The 19,299-nt window shown below is 31.6% G+C and overlaps 1 protein-coding gene across 1 annotated transcript; it reads left to right on the top strand.

Annotated features, from left to right (window-relative positions):
* Nucleotides 1-4,980: 4,980 nt before the first annotated feature.
* Nucleotides 4,981-9,096, top strand: LOC129907698 (uncharacterized). Its single transcript, XM_055984022.1, has 2 exons — nucleotides 4,981-6,735; nucleotides 6,808-9,096. Exons 1-2 carry the CDS (start codon nucleotides 5,550-5,552, stop codon nucleotides 8,889-8,891), a joined length of 3,270 nt encoding a protein of 1,089 aa, XP_055839997.1. The 5' UTR covers nucleotides 4,981-5,549; the 3' UTR covers nucleotides 8,892-9,096.
* Nucleotides 9,097-19,299: the final 10,203 nt, after the last annotated feature.

Raw genomic sequence — 19,299 nt, 5'->3', positions numbered from 1 at the left:
CAAAATTCAGAAAGTAGGCAGGTAGATAATATAAAACAAAATAATTTCAAACAACACTTGCACAAAATTAATATTAATAATTCAATTGTTTTTCAAAATATTTATATGTAGTAATAAAAATTACTGATTGTTATTTAAATAGGTAGGTAGGTATGTATTTGAAATATTTCACAGCAGCTGATTGCTTAGAAAGTCAAAGACAAATTGAAATCACTTCTATCTACCCACTTGCACTCCTTTTTTTATTTTCGCGGGAGAGTGAGTAAGGTCATGGTCGTAAGAGATCCTTTTTATTGTTCTCTTTTTAAATTAAAAAAAAAAGCTTTTTTGTCGGCTGAAAAATTCTCTTCTCCTTTTTCATTCAAATTTAAAAAGCTCTTGTCGGCTGAAATGTGTCGGCTGGAAAAAATTTTGATGACCATTTTTTTCTATGGGATGCGATATCTGTATATAATTGTCTGTGCTGAGAGCACTTTGCAATAGGAAGCGGGAGTGTCTGGATAAGCTCTCATTTAAATAACAGCTCTTATTTTTATTTTCAGCGGAGATCAAACCAATATCATTTAGTTTTAATGTTGATTTGTTTTGCTTACGGTAATTTGCAGAGGCAACAAGTAAAGCATTTCGTTCATGTGAGGTGTTAAGTTTAAAGACAATGGATGGTGGGTTTTTGTCTGATGAGTTATTGTTTGTACTGTTTCTTCTCTTTGTACGAAAAACATTTACTAAGAGGGGGGGCGGGTGGTATCCGATGGTCTTACAGAGATTGGAAAAATATTGTTTTAAATTTTCGTTAGGTATTTCGGGTACACCGAAGAGAACAGCATCACAAGCAACTTCTTTTCTTTCTAAGAAGTTTAATTGATTTTTAAGAGCAGAAATCTCGGCACTATGTATTTGAGATGAGGTAGCCATAAACAAAAAATACCAAGACTGGAAACTCGGCGGTCAACTGACGTTTGCCTACAAGCTGCGAGGTGTGGTGAATGTCGTGAACCTATCGTTGTGTTCGTGTCCGATGTGTGGTGAATGTCGTGAATCTATAAATGTGTGCGTGTTAACGTCATTTACCAACGTGGTGGCTTTCACATATATTCACAGACAGCACTGTACACAAAAGGGTTTTGGGGGGAAAGACGTACGAAATTTTCCAGTCTTGGTATTTTTTGTTTATGGAGGTAGCAGTGTCGGTTTCAATTGCGTTCACACGATCATTCAAGATTGATATCGCACTGTTTAATGTGTCAAACTTGTGTGACCACTTCTGATTAAGTTCATCAACTTTTTTTAAGAATTCAGTGCGCATTATATTTAATTCTTTTACAAAAGATTGATTCATTTAAGCACAGCACATATCAAGTTTGTCTTGCAAGACCTTTGTAGTTAATTGCACTGAAGTTTTAACTAGGGACTCATTAGTGTTTAAAGAGAGGCTTTCTTTGTCTTTCGCTGATTTGCTTCGTGTAACAGTAGCAGGAGGAGACATAGAGAAAGATATATTGCACAGATTAAACCGCAGAACAGAAATAATATTTAAGGACTGTTTGCCAACATATATCGTTGTTTTTGTTTTATAAGACCACAGAAATAGTTTTGTTTAGTTTATGATTATGGTTTAATGTTTCTACAATGCAATATGCAAAAGAATTTAATTTTAACACAGCAAGCCAAAAAAGAAGGAGCAATAAAATTGATGCGACTACTCTCGACGACGGATAACTTGCACCAGGCATGGAAAAGTCGATACAATTGTATCGAATTCGATACAAATGAGTTTGCTCGAGTACAAAAATACAATTCGTTTAAATTCGATACAATTATTTGGCATCAATCTAAGATTTAAAAAAAGAGGAAACCGAAAGTTAAAAAAAACGAGAGCTCTATTTGTTTAAGTTTTAATTGAATTCCAGATTTTTTGAATTAAAATAAATGTTGCAATTTGAGTGTAGTGACTTGTTTTTTTGAAAATATTTATAAAACTGATCAAGTTGTTCTATTTTTTCGACATTCATCAGCAAATATTGAAAATGTTGTTGGAATCTGAGACTTATCAAGTCGAAATGCAAAAACTGAATTCACTATCTTATAAATTCAGGAAAAAAATGAAAACAATTTTCAAAGTATGTAAAGCATTAAACCCGGAGTCCTGCAGACTTTTAAATGGAATAGTCATGTTAGTGTAGATTAAAGTTCGTGAACTTCAAAGAAAACACGTTTGTCTTTATGCTGGAAATGTGTTCACATTATATCTGTTTAAAAAGTTGTGGTAATTACCGAGTATTTCAAGTCTGTAAAACTAATTTTAAGTTCAAAAGTGAGTCATTACCTAAAAACAACAATTATTGCACTTTTAATTTAGGTCTCCACGATTTTTGCATTTTTTTTTTTTTTAATTTTTTTAATACATAGTGTTTTGTGAATAAGTACTTTTCCCCATATTTATCTATACCGCAATTAAATAAAAATTTCAATTTTACGCAGAAATTAATGAAATGTATCTTAATGGAAAATTTAAGAGTTTTTGCAAATGAAACATTTTGATTAAATTTTATTTTATTAATTACTCGCGTGAAAAATATATTTCAATACAATTATACCCATTTTAGTACAATACAAATGAAATTTTCAGTACAATTGAAAAATCTCATTTTCCATCCCTGACTTGCACTCATAAAAAAGAAAAGAAAAAAACTGTGGGTATATATGTATAAAGTAATACCTGTACAAATTAAAAGAGGGGTATGTCAGCGACTCTTCCTGAATTAAATAAAAAAAAAGGAAAAATCTAAAGAAATACAAAAACCGAATAAAAGAAAGATTTTTTTTTTTTTAAACCATGTATCTATTTATTGTTCGTTTATTTACAACTATAATTTCTTTTTTTTTCTTTTTACAAATTGAAATGAATTATTACTTCATTTTCATAAATTTTAATTCATATGTGGTGGAACCGATTCGTTTTACAATCTCTAAGGCATAGCCACCTCCCCCAATGGATGCCATGCTGCTTACCGAGAGTTTGGAATATCTCTGAGGTAGAAAAGTCTGAAGGAATAAATAAATAAAAAGTTACTTTAAATAAAGAACAATGAAAAAAAAATGTATTTTTTTTTTAACTTACTGTGAACTCTCCAAGATCTAAGACGATGCGATCCCCCCTAGGCGTTTTTACTTTTTTTAGAGCAAAATATTGTACTTAATATCTTCCATTAAGTCCGATATTTTTTTGGTTGGTTTGTAATTGTTTTCGTTCCGCGAGTTAAGCGAGTTTGCTTCTGTTACCGCGTAATCATTTAATGTAAATAACGAATATTCCTCCTCTTCAAAAAACAGGGTGTTATGGTTAGTGCTAGTAATCGACTGTGCTCGTCGGTAACTACAAAATTTCCTTTTATAGAAGTCCTAGTAGAAGTATCTCAAATCCCCTCTCAATCTTAAAAACCTGATGAAACATATTGTTTTCTATTTTTTTCTTTAAAAAATATTTTCGTGTTCATTCAGGAAAATAATATTATATTAAAAATTGAATTTTCTGAATGTTTTATTTGTAATTCATACGAATGAACATGTTTAGGAACCGCGTATCTACATATATTTTTATGTTCAGTGTACCTACGTGGTTTCAGTCCACGATCAATTTTCTTTACCCATTACATAATCTTGATAATGGGTTGCTTTTTCTTACATGTCCGAGTGGTTTTCTGGTATCGAACACACTTTTTTATTTGTATCTTCTTTTTTTAGAAAAATTTCCCTAACTTTTTTGAGTACAAGGGATCATATCGGTTGCATTTAAATCACCTACTTAAGTATTTTGAATGTAAAATGCTTTTTTCAATAAACTAAGAATTTTCTTTGATGTTTGTCAATTTGAAAAAAAACTGAATCCTGATCCTACGAAGATTTTTTTTTTTTAAATTGAATCAGGTTTATCAGGAAATTTTCCATTTTATTTTATTACCTTGAAATGAAGGTGATAAAGTTAAAAAAAAAAAAACTAAAACATGTTGATCCCAATAAGAATTTTTTCTTTGATGTTTTCTTTTTTTTTATTACATTGAAAAGAAGTTGATAATTTAAAAAAATTGTAAAATGTTAATCCCATGAAGAATTTTCTTTGATGTTTGTTTTTTTATTACCTTGAAATTAAGTTGATATTAAAAAAAACTGAACCATGGGGATCCTATGAAGAATTTTCTTTGATTTTTTTTTATTACCCTTGAAAGAAAGTTGATAAAAAAAAAAATGAATCATGTTTATCCTTATACAAATGATACTTAATGAGATACCTATAATGTGGGATCCTATAATATTTACATAAGCCCAAGCCCCAAGACATGTTATGAGCGAGGATTAGAACATAATATACAATCCCAAAACATGTTATCAACGAGGTTTAGAACCCTAAAAACACGTTATCAACGGGGTTTAGAACAGAATATAAAAACCCAAACCACGTTGTGAACGAGGTTAAGAACATAAAGTTACGTTCCCCAAAATCGAAGAAGGTACCTATATAGTTACATTAAGAGGTTAAATACGTAAGACTTTGTTTTTTTTTAAACTCAGTTTGAAATTTGTTTTCAATTCAAGAGGAAGTCTTGTGACATTTAAAGTTTCTAGTGACATTTAAAGTTTTTTTTAAATTTTTCTCAAATATTAAAGTTATTTCTTAAATACATGTGATAAGTGTGGAAAAAAATAAAATAAAACGTATCTTTGAAATCTTTGTTTCAAGTGAAAAAAAGTCTTACCATAGTTTGTAAGAACACAAAATAAAAATAAAAACGTAGGTATCTTTGAAATCTTTGTTTCGAGTGAAAAATAAAATCTTTCCAAAGTTTGTAAGAGCAAAAAAAATAAAACAAAACGTACCTTTGAAATCTTATTTTCAAGTTTCAAAAGTTAACTAAAAACTAAGAACTATTTGCAAATTATTTTTTTTTTGTACACAGTTAAGAAAAAAAAAAAATAAAAATCATGAATAACACAAAATCTTGTGCATTTTGCAAAAAAATGTTTTCGAGTGTCGGTGTGTTAAATCGTCACATAAAAACGGTGCATTTTTACTTGTCGGGATCTTGTCTTCTCTGTGGGGAGACGTTTGAATCCCAAACAATTCAAAAGCTGCATTTAATTCAATGCGCAAGGCATCATCAAAATGGACAGGAACAACCATTGAACCGAAAACAACTACTACCACAAGAACAACAACCACAAAATCATCATCAACATCAACAACTACCAGCACAACAAAAACAAATACAACATCATGAGAAATTAATTGAACAACTCCAATTACAAATACGCGATCTCCAAGAACATAATAAGGAACAACAACAAAAACGTCCATCAATTTCATCAGCAGATTCAAAAATAAATGACGATCAACCATCAACTTCTGCAGCAGCAATTGCATCAAAGATAAATAACCAAAGTTTGGTTACTTGCACATTTTGCGAAGAAAAAATACCCAAAACAAATGGGCTCAGCATATACGTAAAAATGCTCACAAAGCCAGAGTTCAAACACTTTATAAGGAAAACGTAATGGAAATAAGGAATTCGTTTAAAAATCGCGTAATTTCCCTTTCCGTACAAAATAAAAATGAAAATGAACTGGATCCTAAGGTGTTTTTAAATGACAACAAAGCAATGATGCATGAAATTCTTCACCGAAAAATAAAGGAGCACAACTCCATAAAATTCAACTTGGAACTTTTTGCAGAGTATGTAAAAATAAGTGGTGAGGAAATGTTGATAGAGTTAAAATCAATGGCTGCAGAAATGAAAGCAGTTTTCCTGGAAGTGGAAATAAATCCAATTCTCGAGGAAATGTTTGAGGTTATCCTCTTCAAAATGGATGAATTCCAAGAAAGGGATAGTGGATGGGCACTGATTAGAATAAAATCAGTCGAAATCAACATCAACAAATACCAGCCATTGAGTGGTTCAAGTTATTTATCTTTGCCGAAAAAAATTGTGGACAAGAGAGCCATTGTCAATATTGAAAACAAAGATGAATATTGTTTTAAATGGGCAGTTATATCTGCTCTTCATCCAGAGATTGAGACACATGTAGGGAGAACATCTTCCTACTATCAAGTGTCAGATATATCCAGAGATATAATTGCCCTGGACAATATCATACTGGATTTCACAGGCCTCTCATTTCCCCTTGAACTGCCGGAAATCAAAACATTTGAATCGAAAAATAATATAAGCATCAATGTTTTTGGATTTTCTGAGGGAGAAAAACCTCAAATTGAGGGTCCATATTATATGACAATGCAAGAAAAACGCATTCATATTAATCTTTTATTCCACATGAAAGGCGAAGTTACGCACTTTATGTGGATAAAACATATAAGTCGGTTGATCACAAGCGATGTATTGGATAGTTCAAGGAGAAGATTACTTTTCTGCAATACTTGCTTGCAGCATTTTTATAATGACCACTCGTTTGATAAACACAAGGGCGAGTGTAAAAAAATGGTCACAAAAATGCCAGCCGACGATAAAAAGATCATAAAGTTGGAAAATTATGATAAACAAATGATGGTTCCATTTGTGACATATGCTGATTTTGAATGCATTCTCAAACCTGTCCATACATGTTTACCGGACCCGTCAACGTCTTCGACAACAATTCTCCAAGAACACGTTCCATGTGCATTCTCATACTACATGAAATGCTCGTTCGATGAGAACGAAGATATAATGCGGACTTTCATAGGTATTATTTTTTAAAACTTATTTTCTATAAACAAAAAAATTCTTATATTTTTTTTCTATTTTTTCTTTATAGGAGAAAACTGTGCAAGTGAATTTCTTCACAGTTTAGTTGAAGACACCATTGACAGATTCAATAAACACTTAAAAAGCGTGACACCGATGAAACCTATCACATCCATGCAGGCGTTTTTATTTGAGAAGGCAACAATGTGCACAATATGCGCCATCAAGTTTAACATCGGAGAGGTAAAGGTGAGGGATCATTGTCACCTAACAGGTGAATATAGGGGGGCAGCCCATAATTTATGTAATCTAAAATTTAAAATGCCAACTTTTTTCCCAATTTTGTTTCATAATCTATCTGGTTATGATGCACATCTCTTTTTCAAATTGCTTCGAGAAATCGATGGTGAAATCAAAGTGATACCTTTGAACAAAGAAAAATATATTTCTTTTTCAAAGAAAATCGCTATTGATGAAAAACGTTCTATCGAACTTAGATTTTTAGACTCTTATCGCTTTTTGGGTGATAGCATAGATAGTTTAGCTAGAAATTTAGTTCCCTCAGACTTTATTATAACCAGAAAATGCTTTGAAACAGAGCAAAGCCTGGATTTAGTAAAGAGAAAAGGTGTATTTCCTTATGAATTTTTGGATTCTTGGCAAAAAATGTCTGAACCATGTCTTCCTGAAAGAGTGAAGTTTTTCAACAAACTCACGAATGAGGAATGTTCAACTGAAGATTATCAGTTGGCCATAAGCATATGGAATCATTTTAACTGCCATAATCTTAAAAGTTATATGGAAATATACTTAAAAAGTGATGTTGTGTTGTTAGCTGACATTTTTGAGAACTTTAGAAAAGTTTGTAGGCATAGATACAGTTTAGATCCTTGTCACTACTATACAGCTCCTGGTTTATCTTGGGATGCTATGTTTAAAGTGACAAAAGTGGAACTGGAACTCTTGACTGACATTGAAATGTATAATTTCTTTCAAAAAGGGATAAGAGGCGGCCTTACCCAATGCAGTCATAGATATTCCAGAGCCAATAATAAATTTATTGAGTCCTACGACTCTGAAAAACCATCCTCATACTTGGTTTATTTAGATGCCAATAATTTATATGGTTGGGCAATGTCTCAGAATCTTCCTTGTGGAGATTTTGAATGGCAGAACCCACAAAATTTTTCTCTGGCATACATAGAAAGTCTTAATGATATTTATGTTGGATATGTTTTAGAAGTTGATCTAGAATATCCCGAAAATCTGCATGATATTCATAACGGTTTGCCTTTTTGCCCAGAAAATATAGCAACGCCAGGCTCTAAATTCAAGAAATTGGTAGCAAGTTTCTTACCAAAACGGAACTATGTCATTCACCTTGAGAGTTTAAAGCAAGCTCTGAAACATTGTTTGATTTTAAAAAAAGTCCATCGTGTGATTAAATTTAAACAATCAAAATGGCTGGAACAATATATTTCCCTTAATACCGAACTTAGAAAGAAAGCTAAAACTGATTTCCAGAAAAGGTTTTTCAAGCTAATGAATCTTTCTATTTATGGTAAAACAATGGAAAATATTGAGAAACGTTCTGATGTTAAAATTGTTACACGGTGGGAAAACAAAAGAAAATCATTGGGTGCTAGAGGTTGGATTGCGAGACCAAACTTCCATAGTTCCTTGCAATTTGCTCATGAGGATGATGAGGTTACAAACCCACTGTTGGCTATACAAATGAGTAGATGTAATATTACATTGAATAAGCCAATTTATTTAGGGTTTATAGTACTTGAGCTCTCAAAAATTCTAATGTATGAATTCCATTATGACTACATCAAACCAAAATATCATGAAAATGCTCTTCTTAATTATATGGATACTGATTCATTTATTTACAATATCAAATCAGAAGACTTTTATTCTGATATTTTGGATGATATACCATTAAGGTTTGATACATATGACTTTGATCCCAATAACCAACATAATATTCCCAGGTTAAATAACAAAGTCTTAGGTATGTTTAAAGACGAAACCTGTGGGAGTAAAATGTTGGAATTTGTTGGTTTGAGAGCTCGTTCACTGTACAAAATGCTAATTCTGTCCAAAAAGCGAAAGGAGTCAAAAGATCTGTCACCAAACGGTTACGAATAGATGATTATAAAAGATGTCTATTTAATAAAATTGATAGATATGAAAAAATGTTAACTTTTAGGAGTAAATTACATACAATTTACACCCAAAATTTAAACAAGTTGGCTCTTAGTTTTAAGGACACAAAAAGATTTATATGTGCAGATAACATCAGCACTCTTGCCTGGGGACATAAAAATATACCCAATGACAATGATCCCTTACCGTGAAAATAAAACATGTATATTAGAGTGGACCAAAAAAATCATTTTTTCATTATTTTGATTTGCTCTACCGAAAACTTGTTTTCTCGACACAAAATAATGCTACCCTATTTTTTTCAGAATTTTTCGATGATGTTTAGGGGTTGCGCGCACCCCTTTTATAAAAAAAATAAGCTCTTTTAGTTTTTAATTTTTTTAAAGCTTAAATAATTTTTTAATCGAAAAGCTGTTTGAGGGAAAAGTATTGAGTATCAATAGATCTACTTACATCAATTTTTCTTTTTTCAAAAAAAAATATTTTTGACTGATTCCCAGGCGTTAGAAGTCGAAATTACTGGTAAATGCTGGGAAAAAAGCCTAAAAACTATGTTTTACTGTTGTTTATAACGGTTAAAATTATTTTTATCGTATTCCTCATCAAATTTACTTTAAAAACCGTGCTTTTATATTGCTTAATTCTTCTTAGATTGATAAAAGAAAAATAATTTTTAAAAAAGATCGTACCAAAACAAGTGAAGGAAAAATGGGGGAGGGTACTATATCTTGCGCGACGAGATTTGATAACAGTATTTTGTAGAGGAGTTAAATACGATCATTTTTCATTATGGGAGGGGTGGTCTATCTGGCTCCGTTTAGGCGGGAATGGCAATTTTCTAAAAAATGACTTAAAATGATAAAAAATATATTAAAATACAATGGCAATACTTACAGTTATGAATGATAACTTTTTCAAAAGCTGGAACTGTACACTTTATTCTAATTTTGAAGTAAAGTTATTTCAATCAATTGTTTTTGAAATAATCGATTAAAAAGTGAAAAATTGGGAAAAAAAAGTTTAAAAAACACATTAAATACTGTTTTTGTCAATTGTGGATTACAATACAAAAAATGGCTGATAAAATAAAGTGTCACAATTGATTCCTTATCAAATACTGAAGTCCATAAGTTTTAATACTTTCTAGTTTTTGATAAAGTTGAAAAATAAAAAAAACTTCTTTTTTATCAGACCTACTCGAGATCGTCCTTCTGGTTCCACGAAATTTTATTTTGATAACTATCCATATTTTTTAATGATGTTGTTGTTGATGCAGCGCCTTATAATATTGAATATCGGATATGTTTTTTGATGGTGGCAAAAATATTAAAAACAGCCATAACAATTATAATCTGATAAAAAGAATTTATTTTATTTTTCAATTTTCTCAAAAACTAGAAAGCATTAAAACATATGGACTTTAGTATTTGATAAGGAATCAATTGTGACACTTTATTTTATCAGCCATTTTTTGTATTGTAATCCACAATTGACAAAAACAGTATTTAATGTGTTTTTTAAACTTTTTTTTCCCAATTTTTCACTTTTTAATCGATTATTTCAAAAACAATTGATTGAAATAACTTTACTTCAAAATTAGAATAAAGTGTACAGTTCCAGCTTTTGAAAAAGCTATCATTCATAACTGTAAGTATTGCCATTGTATTTTAATATATTTTTTATCATTTTAAGTCATTTTTTAGAAAATTGCCATTCCTGCCTAAACGGAGCCAGATAGACCACCCCTCCCATAATGAAAAATGATCGTATTTAACTCCTCTACAAAATACTGTTATCAAATCTCGTCGCGCAAGATATAGTACCCTCCCCCATTTTTCCTTCACTTGTTTTGGTACGATCTTTTTTAAAAATTATTTTTCTTTTATCAATCTAAGAAGAATTAAGCAATATAAAAGCACGGTTTTTAAAGTAAATTTGATGAGGAATACGATAAAAATAATTTTAACCGTTATAAACAACAGTAAAACATAGTTTTTAGGCTTTTTTCCCAGCATTTACCAGTAATTTCGACTTCTAACGCCTGGGAATCAGTCAAAAATATTTTTTTTTGAAAAAAGAAAAATTGATGTAAGTAGATCTATTGATACTCAATACTTTTCCCTCAAACAGCTTTTCGATTAAAAAATTATTTAAGCTTTAAAAAAATTAAAAACTAAAAGAGCTTATTTTTTTTATAAAAGGGGTGCGCGCAACCCCTAAACATCATCGAAAAATTCTGAAAAAATTAGGGTAGCATTATTTTGTGTCGAGAAAACAAGTTATCGGTAGAGCAAATCAAAATAATGAAAAAATGATTTTTTTGGTCCACTCTAATGTATATATATGTATATAAATAAAAAAAGAAATTATTAATATTATACTACAATAATAAAATATAATGCAATGTATATAATATAATTTAATTTAATGTAATGTATATTGTAATAAAATTAGAATATAATAATTTTGAAAAAAAAAAAAAAATGTTTAATACTATACTATAATAATGTTATCAAATATATAAATAAAATGATGTGTAAAAATGAAAAATGTGTCATTTGTCTTTTAATCAACATGTCGTCAACTCTTAATGCTCAGTATTTTCCACCAATAGTGCTTAAATCTAATTACGTATGTGGACTTATAGATTTCCAAACATATAATTATTCAATTCCAAATGTGGATGAGAGTAATAATATGTTATGTATCGGTGATAGTGTTATTTCCTTTCCTATTGGTTCATATGAAATTGAAGATATTAACAATATATAATACAAAAGAGAATTAATGAAATAAAAAAAAAAAGAAAAACCAATTAAGGAAAACTGAAATCAAAATCAAGGCAAACAACAACACTCTGAAATGTGAAATTTTATGTTCAGAAGATATTGACTTTTCAAAACCAAATTCTATTGGTTCGCTTTTAGGGTTTAGTAAGAAGTTGTTGAAATCAAACTTGCTTCATGAATCAGATCTCTATGTTAACATAAATAGAGTTAATACAATCCGCATTGAATGTAATATCATAGATGGAATGTACATCAATAACCAATCGGCGCATATTTTACATGAATTCTCTGTTAAAGTAAGTCCTGGCTATAAGATCATAGAAGTTCCAAGCAATGTTATTTATTTACCTGTGAACGTCAAACGAATAACATCATTGTGCCTTAAGCTCTGCGATCAAGACGGTAACGATATTAATTTTAAAAGAGAAAACATAACTGTCCGTTTACATTTACAACCAGAAAAATGATTGTGTATGAAAGCATAGACAACTCAATATCTTATAAAAACATTGATAAGAATAAATCAATCTTCAATCAAGCTTCGAACGCAGCTGCGGTAACACATTGCCTTACCAAACATAATCAGGACTTTTTATTGTCAATAGGTCTTAAATTAAAAAAGAAATCATAAATAATGTTGAACATTTTTCAAGATCCCGAAATAAATGAAAGCATTTCTAAATATGAGTTTCATACTTATTCACCGTATCAAAACAATTTTGAACGAAATGACATCATTCAGATTTGTATACAACATCAAAATCTTAATGTTCTCCCTTCGGAAAGTTTTTTATATATTGAAAGTTCATTATCGACAACAGATTTAAAAGAAATAACAATAAATAACAATACAAAACTTGTAAACAATGCCATGGCTTTTCTTTTTGATGAAATACGCTATGAACTTAATGGAAAGGAAATCGATTACAATAGAAATGTCGGAATAACATCAACGATCAAAAATTATTTATCTTTAACTGAAAATGAGAGTGATATGCTGTTAAACGCATCCTGGTCTCCTGACTCACCTATTAATTTGAAACCATTTCATTTTAATTACTGTATTCCATTGAACAAACTTTTAGGATTCGCTGAAGATTATAAAAAAATCATTCCAAATGCTCGACATGATCTTATTATCACTCGTGCAAGAGTGGATGAAAACGCACTAATCTCTCCAACCAATGAAAAAGTACAAATTAACATTCAAAAAATACAATGGAAAGTACCCCACGTAACCTTATCAGATTCCATGAAATTAAACTTATATAAATCTATAAATAAAAGCAGCTCTATGAAAATTGCTTTCCGAAACTGGGATCTTTATGAATATCCCATGTTGCCAAGTTCTGATCATCATATCTGGAATGTCAAGACAACAACACAAATAGAAAAACCTCGATACATTGTTTTTGCTCTACAAACTGGTAAAAATAAAAATCTGACTGCTGATCCCACAACGTTTGATCACTGTAATCTAACAGACTTAAAAGTTTATTTAAACTCTGATGTTTATCCACATGAAGACTTCAATGTTTCTTTTGAAAAAAATAGATATAGTCTGTTTTACAAAATGTACACCGACTTTCAAAAAACCTACTATAATAAAACCATCACTGAACCACTTCTTTCCTGGGAATTATTTAAATCACGTGCTCCAGTTTTCGTGGTGGACTGCAGACATCAAAATGAAACTATGAAAACAGGACCCATTGATATACGTTTGGAAATGAGAACATCAAAACAAATTCCAGCAAATACTTCAGCTTACTGCCTTATGCTTCATGATAGAATTATTGACTATAATCCACTTGAACAAATTGTAACCAGAATAGTTTGAGAATAAAATAAAATATAAACATAACGATAAGAAAATAATTGTAAACCTGATATAAGGAAAGAAAATATGTTTTTTAATAAAAAAAAAAGAAAAGAAAAACTTGTATCATTTTTTTCTTACTTAATGGGTTCTTTGTTTCTCTTGCATTGTACACAATTCTAACCAGCACAACCAACAGAAGTAAGTATTTTGGAATGCTAGTTTCTTTTTGATCCTAAGCATATGAACATCCTAATAAGAATATATTTAGCGAATGCACACATCAATTTTATATTGCATGCCGTGCAGGTGTCAATGTTGTGCCAGAAATTACCCAACTAAATATGTATTGGGTGCCGTGCTGGTGCCAAGTTTGGTGCACACATCAATTTTGTATTGGGTGGCCTGGGAGTGACATAGATTTTGAATTGGATGGAATCGGAGCTACCCAACCAAATCAGCACGATTCCAACAAGAATTTAATTTTTGAACTAGAAATACGACCGGTACCAAGCAGAACCCAAAGAAATCCAACTAGAAAAGTGTATCCCACAACCAATTTATCAATGGAAACCCAATCCCACAACCAATATTCCAATTAAAATACAAATGGTGCTAGAAATCCAACCAGTGACAATTATTCCCAATTAGAATCAAACGGGAAACTTGGCATGCATCCCAATTGGGAAGTGCGGTGCCGTGCCGTGCCGATGCCAAGTTTGGTGCCAAAGTGGCTTGGGAGTTACCTATTTATACTACTAACATGGGCTCCAAACACAACTGCAATATTCTATACTTGACCGCACAAGAGAACAGTATAAGGTCTTTAAGATGTATGGGTCTCGAAATTCTATTGAAAAACGGCACACGAACCCTAATCTGCATTTAGCTTTGTTTATAACGTGATCAATATGTTTATTAAAGTCTAGTTTCTGGTCCATTACAACGCCAAGATCACAGAAGCTTTCAAATCTTTCAAGAGGTTGATTACACAACATATAAACATTTAAGAAGGGTAACCGTTTACGAGTAAAAGTCATGCACTTACACTTAGATATATTTAGTTCCATATCATTAACACTACACCAATTGGAAACATTAATTAAATCTCTTTGTAACAGTTCAGATTCGTTGTTATTCTTGTACGATATGCGAAGCTTAGCATCATCAGCAAACAAAAGAAGATCCGAGAATTTTACAGTGTTATGTAAGTCATTTATAAACAATACAAACAGAAATGGTCCAATGTGGCTTCCTTGGGGAACACCGGAATGCACAATTATCTTTTTTGATGTTTTGTTTTTAAAATTAATATTTTGTGTTCTTGAACATAGGTACGACTCCAGCCAAACTAAAAATCAAGAAGGCATTCCAATGATCTGCAGTTTTTTCAAAAGTAAATCATGGTTGACACGAATTGAGAACTCTTTTAAGTTTACTAAATGACCGCTCACAAGAACTTGACTTCATAGGAGCGGTAAACATGTAGTAAACTAACTTGAAGGCTAACGCAATTACATATCTCAGTTTAAATACCTCTTTGGCAATGTCGTCGAAATTTGAGCATTCGTTGCAAGAAAAAAGAAGAATTTGCAACTTAGATAAGTACCATGCCACATCTTCTTTTAAAAAAAATACGATCCAATTCCACAATAGATTCGGCTTATTCTATTGTGGCATTGGCTCATTGAAGCGGGTATAATTTTTTTTTTAAGTTTCAAAAATGGTTAAATTATCTTTTACGCGTGACGTAAAAGTTTGAAGAACCTGATTGAACTCTTTCCTATAAAATGTTTCCAAATTAAAAATAGAAGCGGTTAATGTCAAAAATTCTGCGGAGTTGACATTTATCAAGCAGATGTTCGGTGACAGATCGTCTGAATTCTTTGACTGCAGCGAGGGAGTGAAGTTAGCACCAACTTCGAATTCGCCATCTTTGTTTCCATCTTCCTCTCAACCGATTCGCGCGCCACCTGTGAGTCAACATTCACAAGTAGTAAGGGGGGGTTCACAATAGGAAGAATCTGTCGTCTGCCACAATATTAATTTAAATAATTTTCAAAATTTCAAAATTTTATCATATAATATTACAGGTCTAAAAAGTAAGCTTTTACAACCTGATTTTTTTAATTTTTATTCAAACTTTTGATGTTATTATTTTATTAGAAACTTTTTTAGAAGAAAAAAATGAAAATGAATGTCTTAAATATTTTAAAAATTTCAAAATAATGTGCTCACCGGCAACTAGATCAAATGTTCATGGTAGAGCCAGTGGTGGAATTTTATGTGGTGTCAAAAAAACTATAAATTGCAACTTAATCAATCTTATTTGTTTAGAAAATAGACTTATTTTTAATATTTGTAATGATAATTTAAAATATTCAGTAATTCCGGTGTACTTGAACTGTAATAACTGGCAGAGTGACTTTGATTGCTTAATTGATTTCTTGAATAACAATAATCTGGAGAATATTATGATCATTGGAGACTTAAACGCACGTATTGGGAGATATCAGAATTCTTCAACATATAGCTTACTGTCGCAAAACGCACTTAATATGGCGAGAAACTCCAAAGATGAGCAGTTTAACAGAAGTGGAAGACTCCTTACCGAATTCTTTGAAAACTTTGGACTCTTTGTGCTTAATGGTGCAACTACAGGCGACGAATCTGGAGAGTTAACATTTATCAGCGGACAAGGACATTCAGTGATTGACATTTGTGCAGTATCAGCAGAGTGGCTAAATACTATTCCAAACTTCAAAGTGGGCATAGCAAACTTCTCAGCACACCTTCCAATTGAAGTCACGGTTAAAATTTTAAATGAAGTAAGCCAAAGTAGCTCAAATAACGTTCATAAGTTAAGGTGGAAAGAGAATAGTGCTCCTCTTTGTAAATCCCTCTTGGATCGTCACTATAGCTCCCTACCTCCCCATTCAACAACCGGGATAGAAGATTTGGATGAGCGAATTATAAATTTAATTAAAATATCAGCTCCATTTGCTCAAAATAACAATACTTACTCCTATACCCCAAGAAACATATGGTTCGATAATGAGTGCAAGAGGCTCCGCAACTTATCATTTGTTTATCTCAAACTTTTTCGATCCACAAATTCTATGTTTTTCAAGAATATCTACCTTCATGTCAATAAGGAGTTCAAGGCTTTATGTGCTTCAAAAAGAAAGGATTACAATATAAGTCTGGCGAAAAAACTGTTGGGTTTTAAGAATTCAAAGGCTTTCTGGGATAATGTTCGTGAGCTAGGAGGACGTTCTCGAAATTCGGTGAATACTCTCGCAACTGAGACACTTGCAGCACATTTTAAAACTCTTTTGTCGGCTGACGAGAGTCTCCATACCTTCGCTTATGCTCTTCCCAACTTTATTGTTAATGAACTTGATAGCCCAATCTTATATTGTGAACTGGAATCAACTCTACAAAAAATGAAAAATAACAAAGCACCCGGTATTGATGGAATTCCAGTTGAATTTTATAAAAATAGTACTGAACAATTAAAAAACTATCTTGTACTGTACTTCAACAGATTGTATGATGAATCCCATATCCCAACCAATCTAAATAAGGCAATTATCTTTGCTATTTACAAAAGTGGAGATGCAAATCAACCATCGAACTATAGAGGTATTTCTATTCTAAGCTCGTTGAGGAAGATCTTCACCTCAATTCTTTACGAAAGGCTCATCAAATGGATCGAGAACAAAAACCTTCTCAGTATTTTTCAAGCCGGCTTTCGTTCGGGGTACTCAACGCTAGACCATATTTTTGCATTAACAAGTATTGCCAAGAAATCGATTGATAAAAAGAAAAAATTGTTCGCTTGTTTCGTCGACTTCAAAGCTGCATTTGATAAGGTGAATAGACAGGCATTATTGTACAAACTTTCAATGCTTGGAATCTCTCGGAAGTTCTTGCAGTTGTACTTTAATTTTCTTATTTCATCGAGTGCTGCTGTATGGGATGGATCGGATCTGTCAGATTGGTTTGAAACGACAACAGGTGTTCCACAAGGCTGTATTTTAAGCCCAATCCTCTTCGCCTTATTTATTGATGATATTTCGGATGTTCTTCCTGGAGGAGTATCTTTTGCTGATATTCATGTGAAAGTCTTACTCTATGCTGACGACTTAGTATTGCTAGCTGACAACCCTTTCACTCTTCAGCTGCAAATCAACAGATTAAATACATTCTGCGAGAAATGGGGGTTAGTTGTCAATACCAGCAAAACAAAAGTGATGGTTTTTGAAGCTCGTCAAACAAGAAGGCTTAGGGAAGAGAACTGGTTTCTGAATAATGTCGCTATTGAAGTTGTGCAGGAATTTAAGTATTTGGGAGTCTTGTTCACGCATAACCTTAACTTCTCTAAGCATGTGAAACATAAAAGCAATGAGGCTAAATTGGCTCTGAGCTTAATGTGGCCCAAGTTCTTTGCGAATCAAGAAATCGATCTGGTGTCGAAGTATCGTGTTTTTCACGCGACGGTGAATACATGCATGTGCTATGGTGTCCAGGTCTTCGGATATGTTTATATGGAGAACTTTGAAGCATTACAAAGACATTTTTTCAAGCGCTTATTTAGATTACCAAATTCAACGCCAAACTATGCCATTCATGTAGAATCTGGTTTATCGCCACTTTACATCCTGAATCTAAAATCAAACTCCGATTATTTGATAAGAGTGATGAAAAGAAGCGGAAGAAGTCTTCACAAATCAATGATGGTAAGATTGTTGCAAACGAGGGCCTCTCCATTTAAGGAGTGGAATGAATTAGCCATAGCCCATGAGACTAATCTTTCCATCAATGAAACAAATGTCGATGAATGGCCGGGGATTTTTGCTAATGTCATTGCAAAAATTGATGAAAAAACTTACATACAACATCTTTCTAGAGCAACAGAAACAACTTCTAGAAACATATATAAGAACCTTGATCACCAGATGCCCTCAGAAGTAAACTATTTTTCGAAAGAATTTTCGGTTGAAGCTATAAGTTACGTATTCAGAGCACGAGTCGAACTGTTAAACTTAAACTTTATGCCCCATCGAGATGACTTGCCACAACTTTGCAATCTCTGCAATAGAAGAGAGAATGAAGACATAATCCATTTTATTGCAACCTGTCCAATGTTGCAGGAAATTCGACGATTGTATTTCGACGTAAGTTATGTCGATGTAAATCGACTATACGAAATTCTTAACGGAGCTCTAGGATGGTCTTCCCTGTATAAGTACTGCAAACACGCCCTAACCTATCGAAATAGTTTTGATTTGTAAATCTCCGGTTACTGCAGTTCATTGCACCAAACAAAAATTGATATCTTTTGTGTTTCAAATCACGTTAAAATTGAAAATGTATTAAAATATTTGTGTTTCAAATCATCTCAAAATTGGTATCTTTTTGTGTTTCAAATCATATTAAAATTGTTAAAACGAATCAGTCATTTCATAAATTCAAAATTTATTAATACCTATAATAAACTTTATCGTTAAATTGGATAATTGAATTTTGTGTTTCAAATCACGTTAAAATTGAAATTATATTAAAATTTTTTGTGTTTCTAATCATTTCAAAATTGGTATCTTTTGTGTTTCAACTCATATTAAAATTGTTAAAATGATATCATTTTATGTACCTAATTGAAAATTAATAAACATAATAAACTTTATCGTAAAATTGTATTATTGAATTTTGTAAACCTATACCTAAATAATTATTAACTTATTACTAGTTTCGTATTCAAAAAAAAAAAAAAAAAAAA

This window comes from Episyrphus balteatus, chromosome 1, assembly GCF_945859705.1.
Source record: "Episyrphus balteatus chromosome 1, idEpiBalt1.1, whole genome shotgun sequence".
In the NCBI taxonomy this organism is placed as follows: domain Eukaryota; kingdom Metazoa; phylum Arthropoda; class Insecta; order Diptera; family Syrphidae; genus Episyrphus; species Episyrphus balteatus.
This window is presented reverse-complemented; position numbering and strand designations above follow the sequence as displayed.

Bases quoted from the DNA above. Each gene is read 5' to 3' on its own strand.
- LOC129907698 (XM_055984022.1), top strand. From the start codon at position 5,550: ATGGAAATAAGGAATTCGTTTAAAAATCGCGTAATTTCCCTTTCCGTA. The intron at 6,736-6,807 runs GTATTATTTTTT...TTTTCTTTATAG, and splicing joins TATAATGCGGACTTTCATAG to GAGAAAACTGTGCAAGTGAA.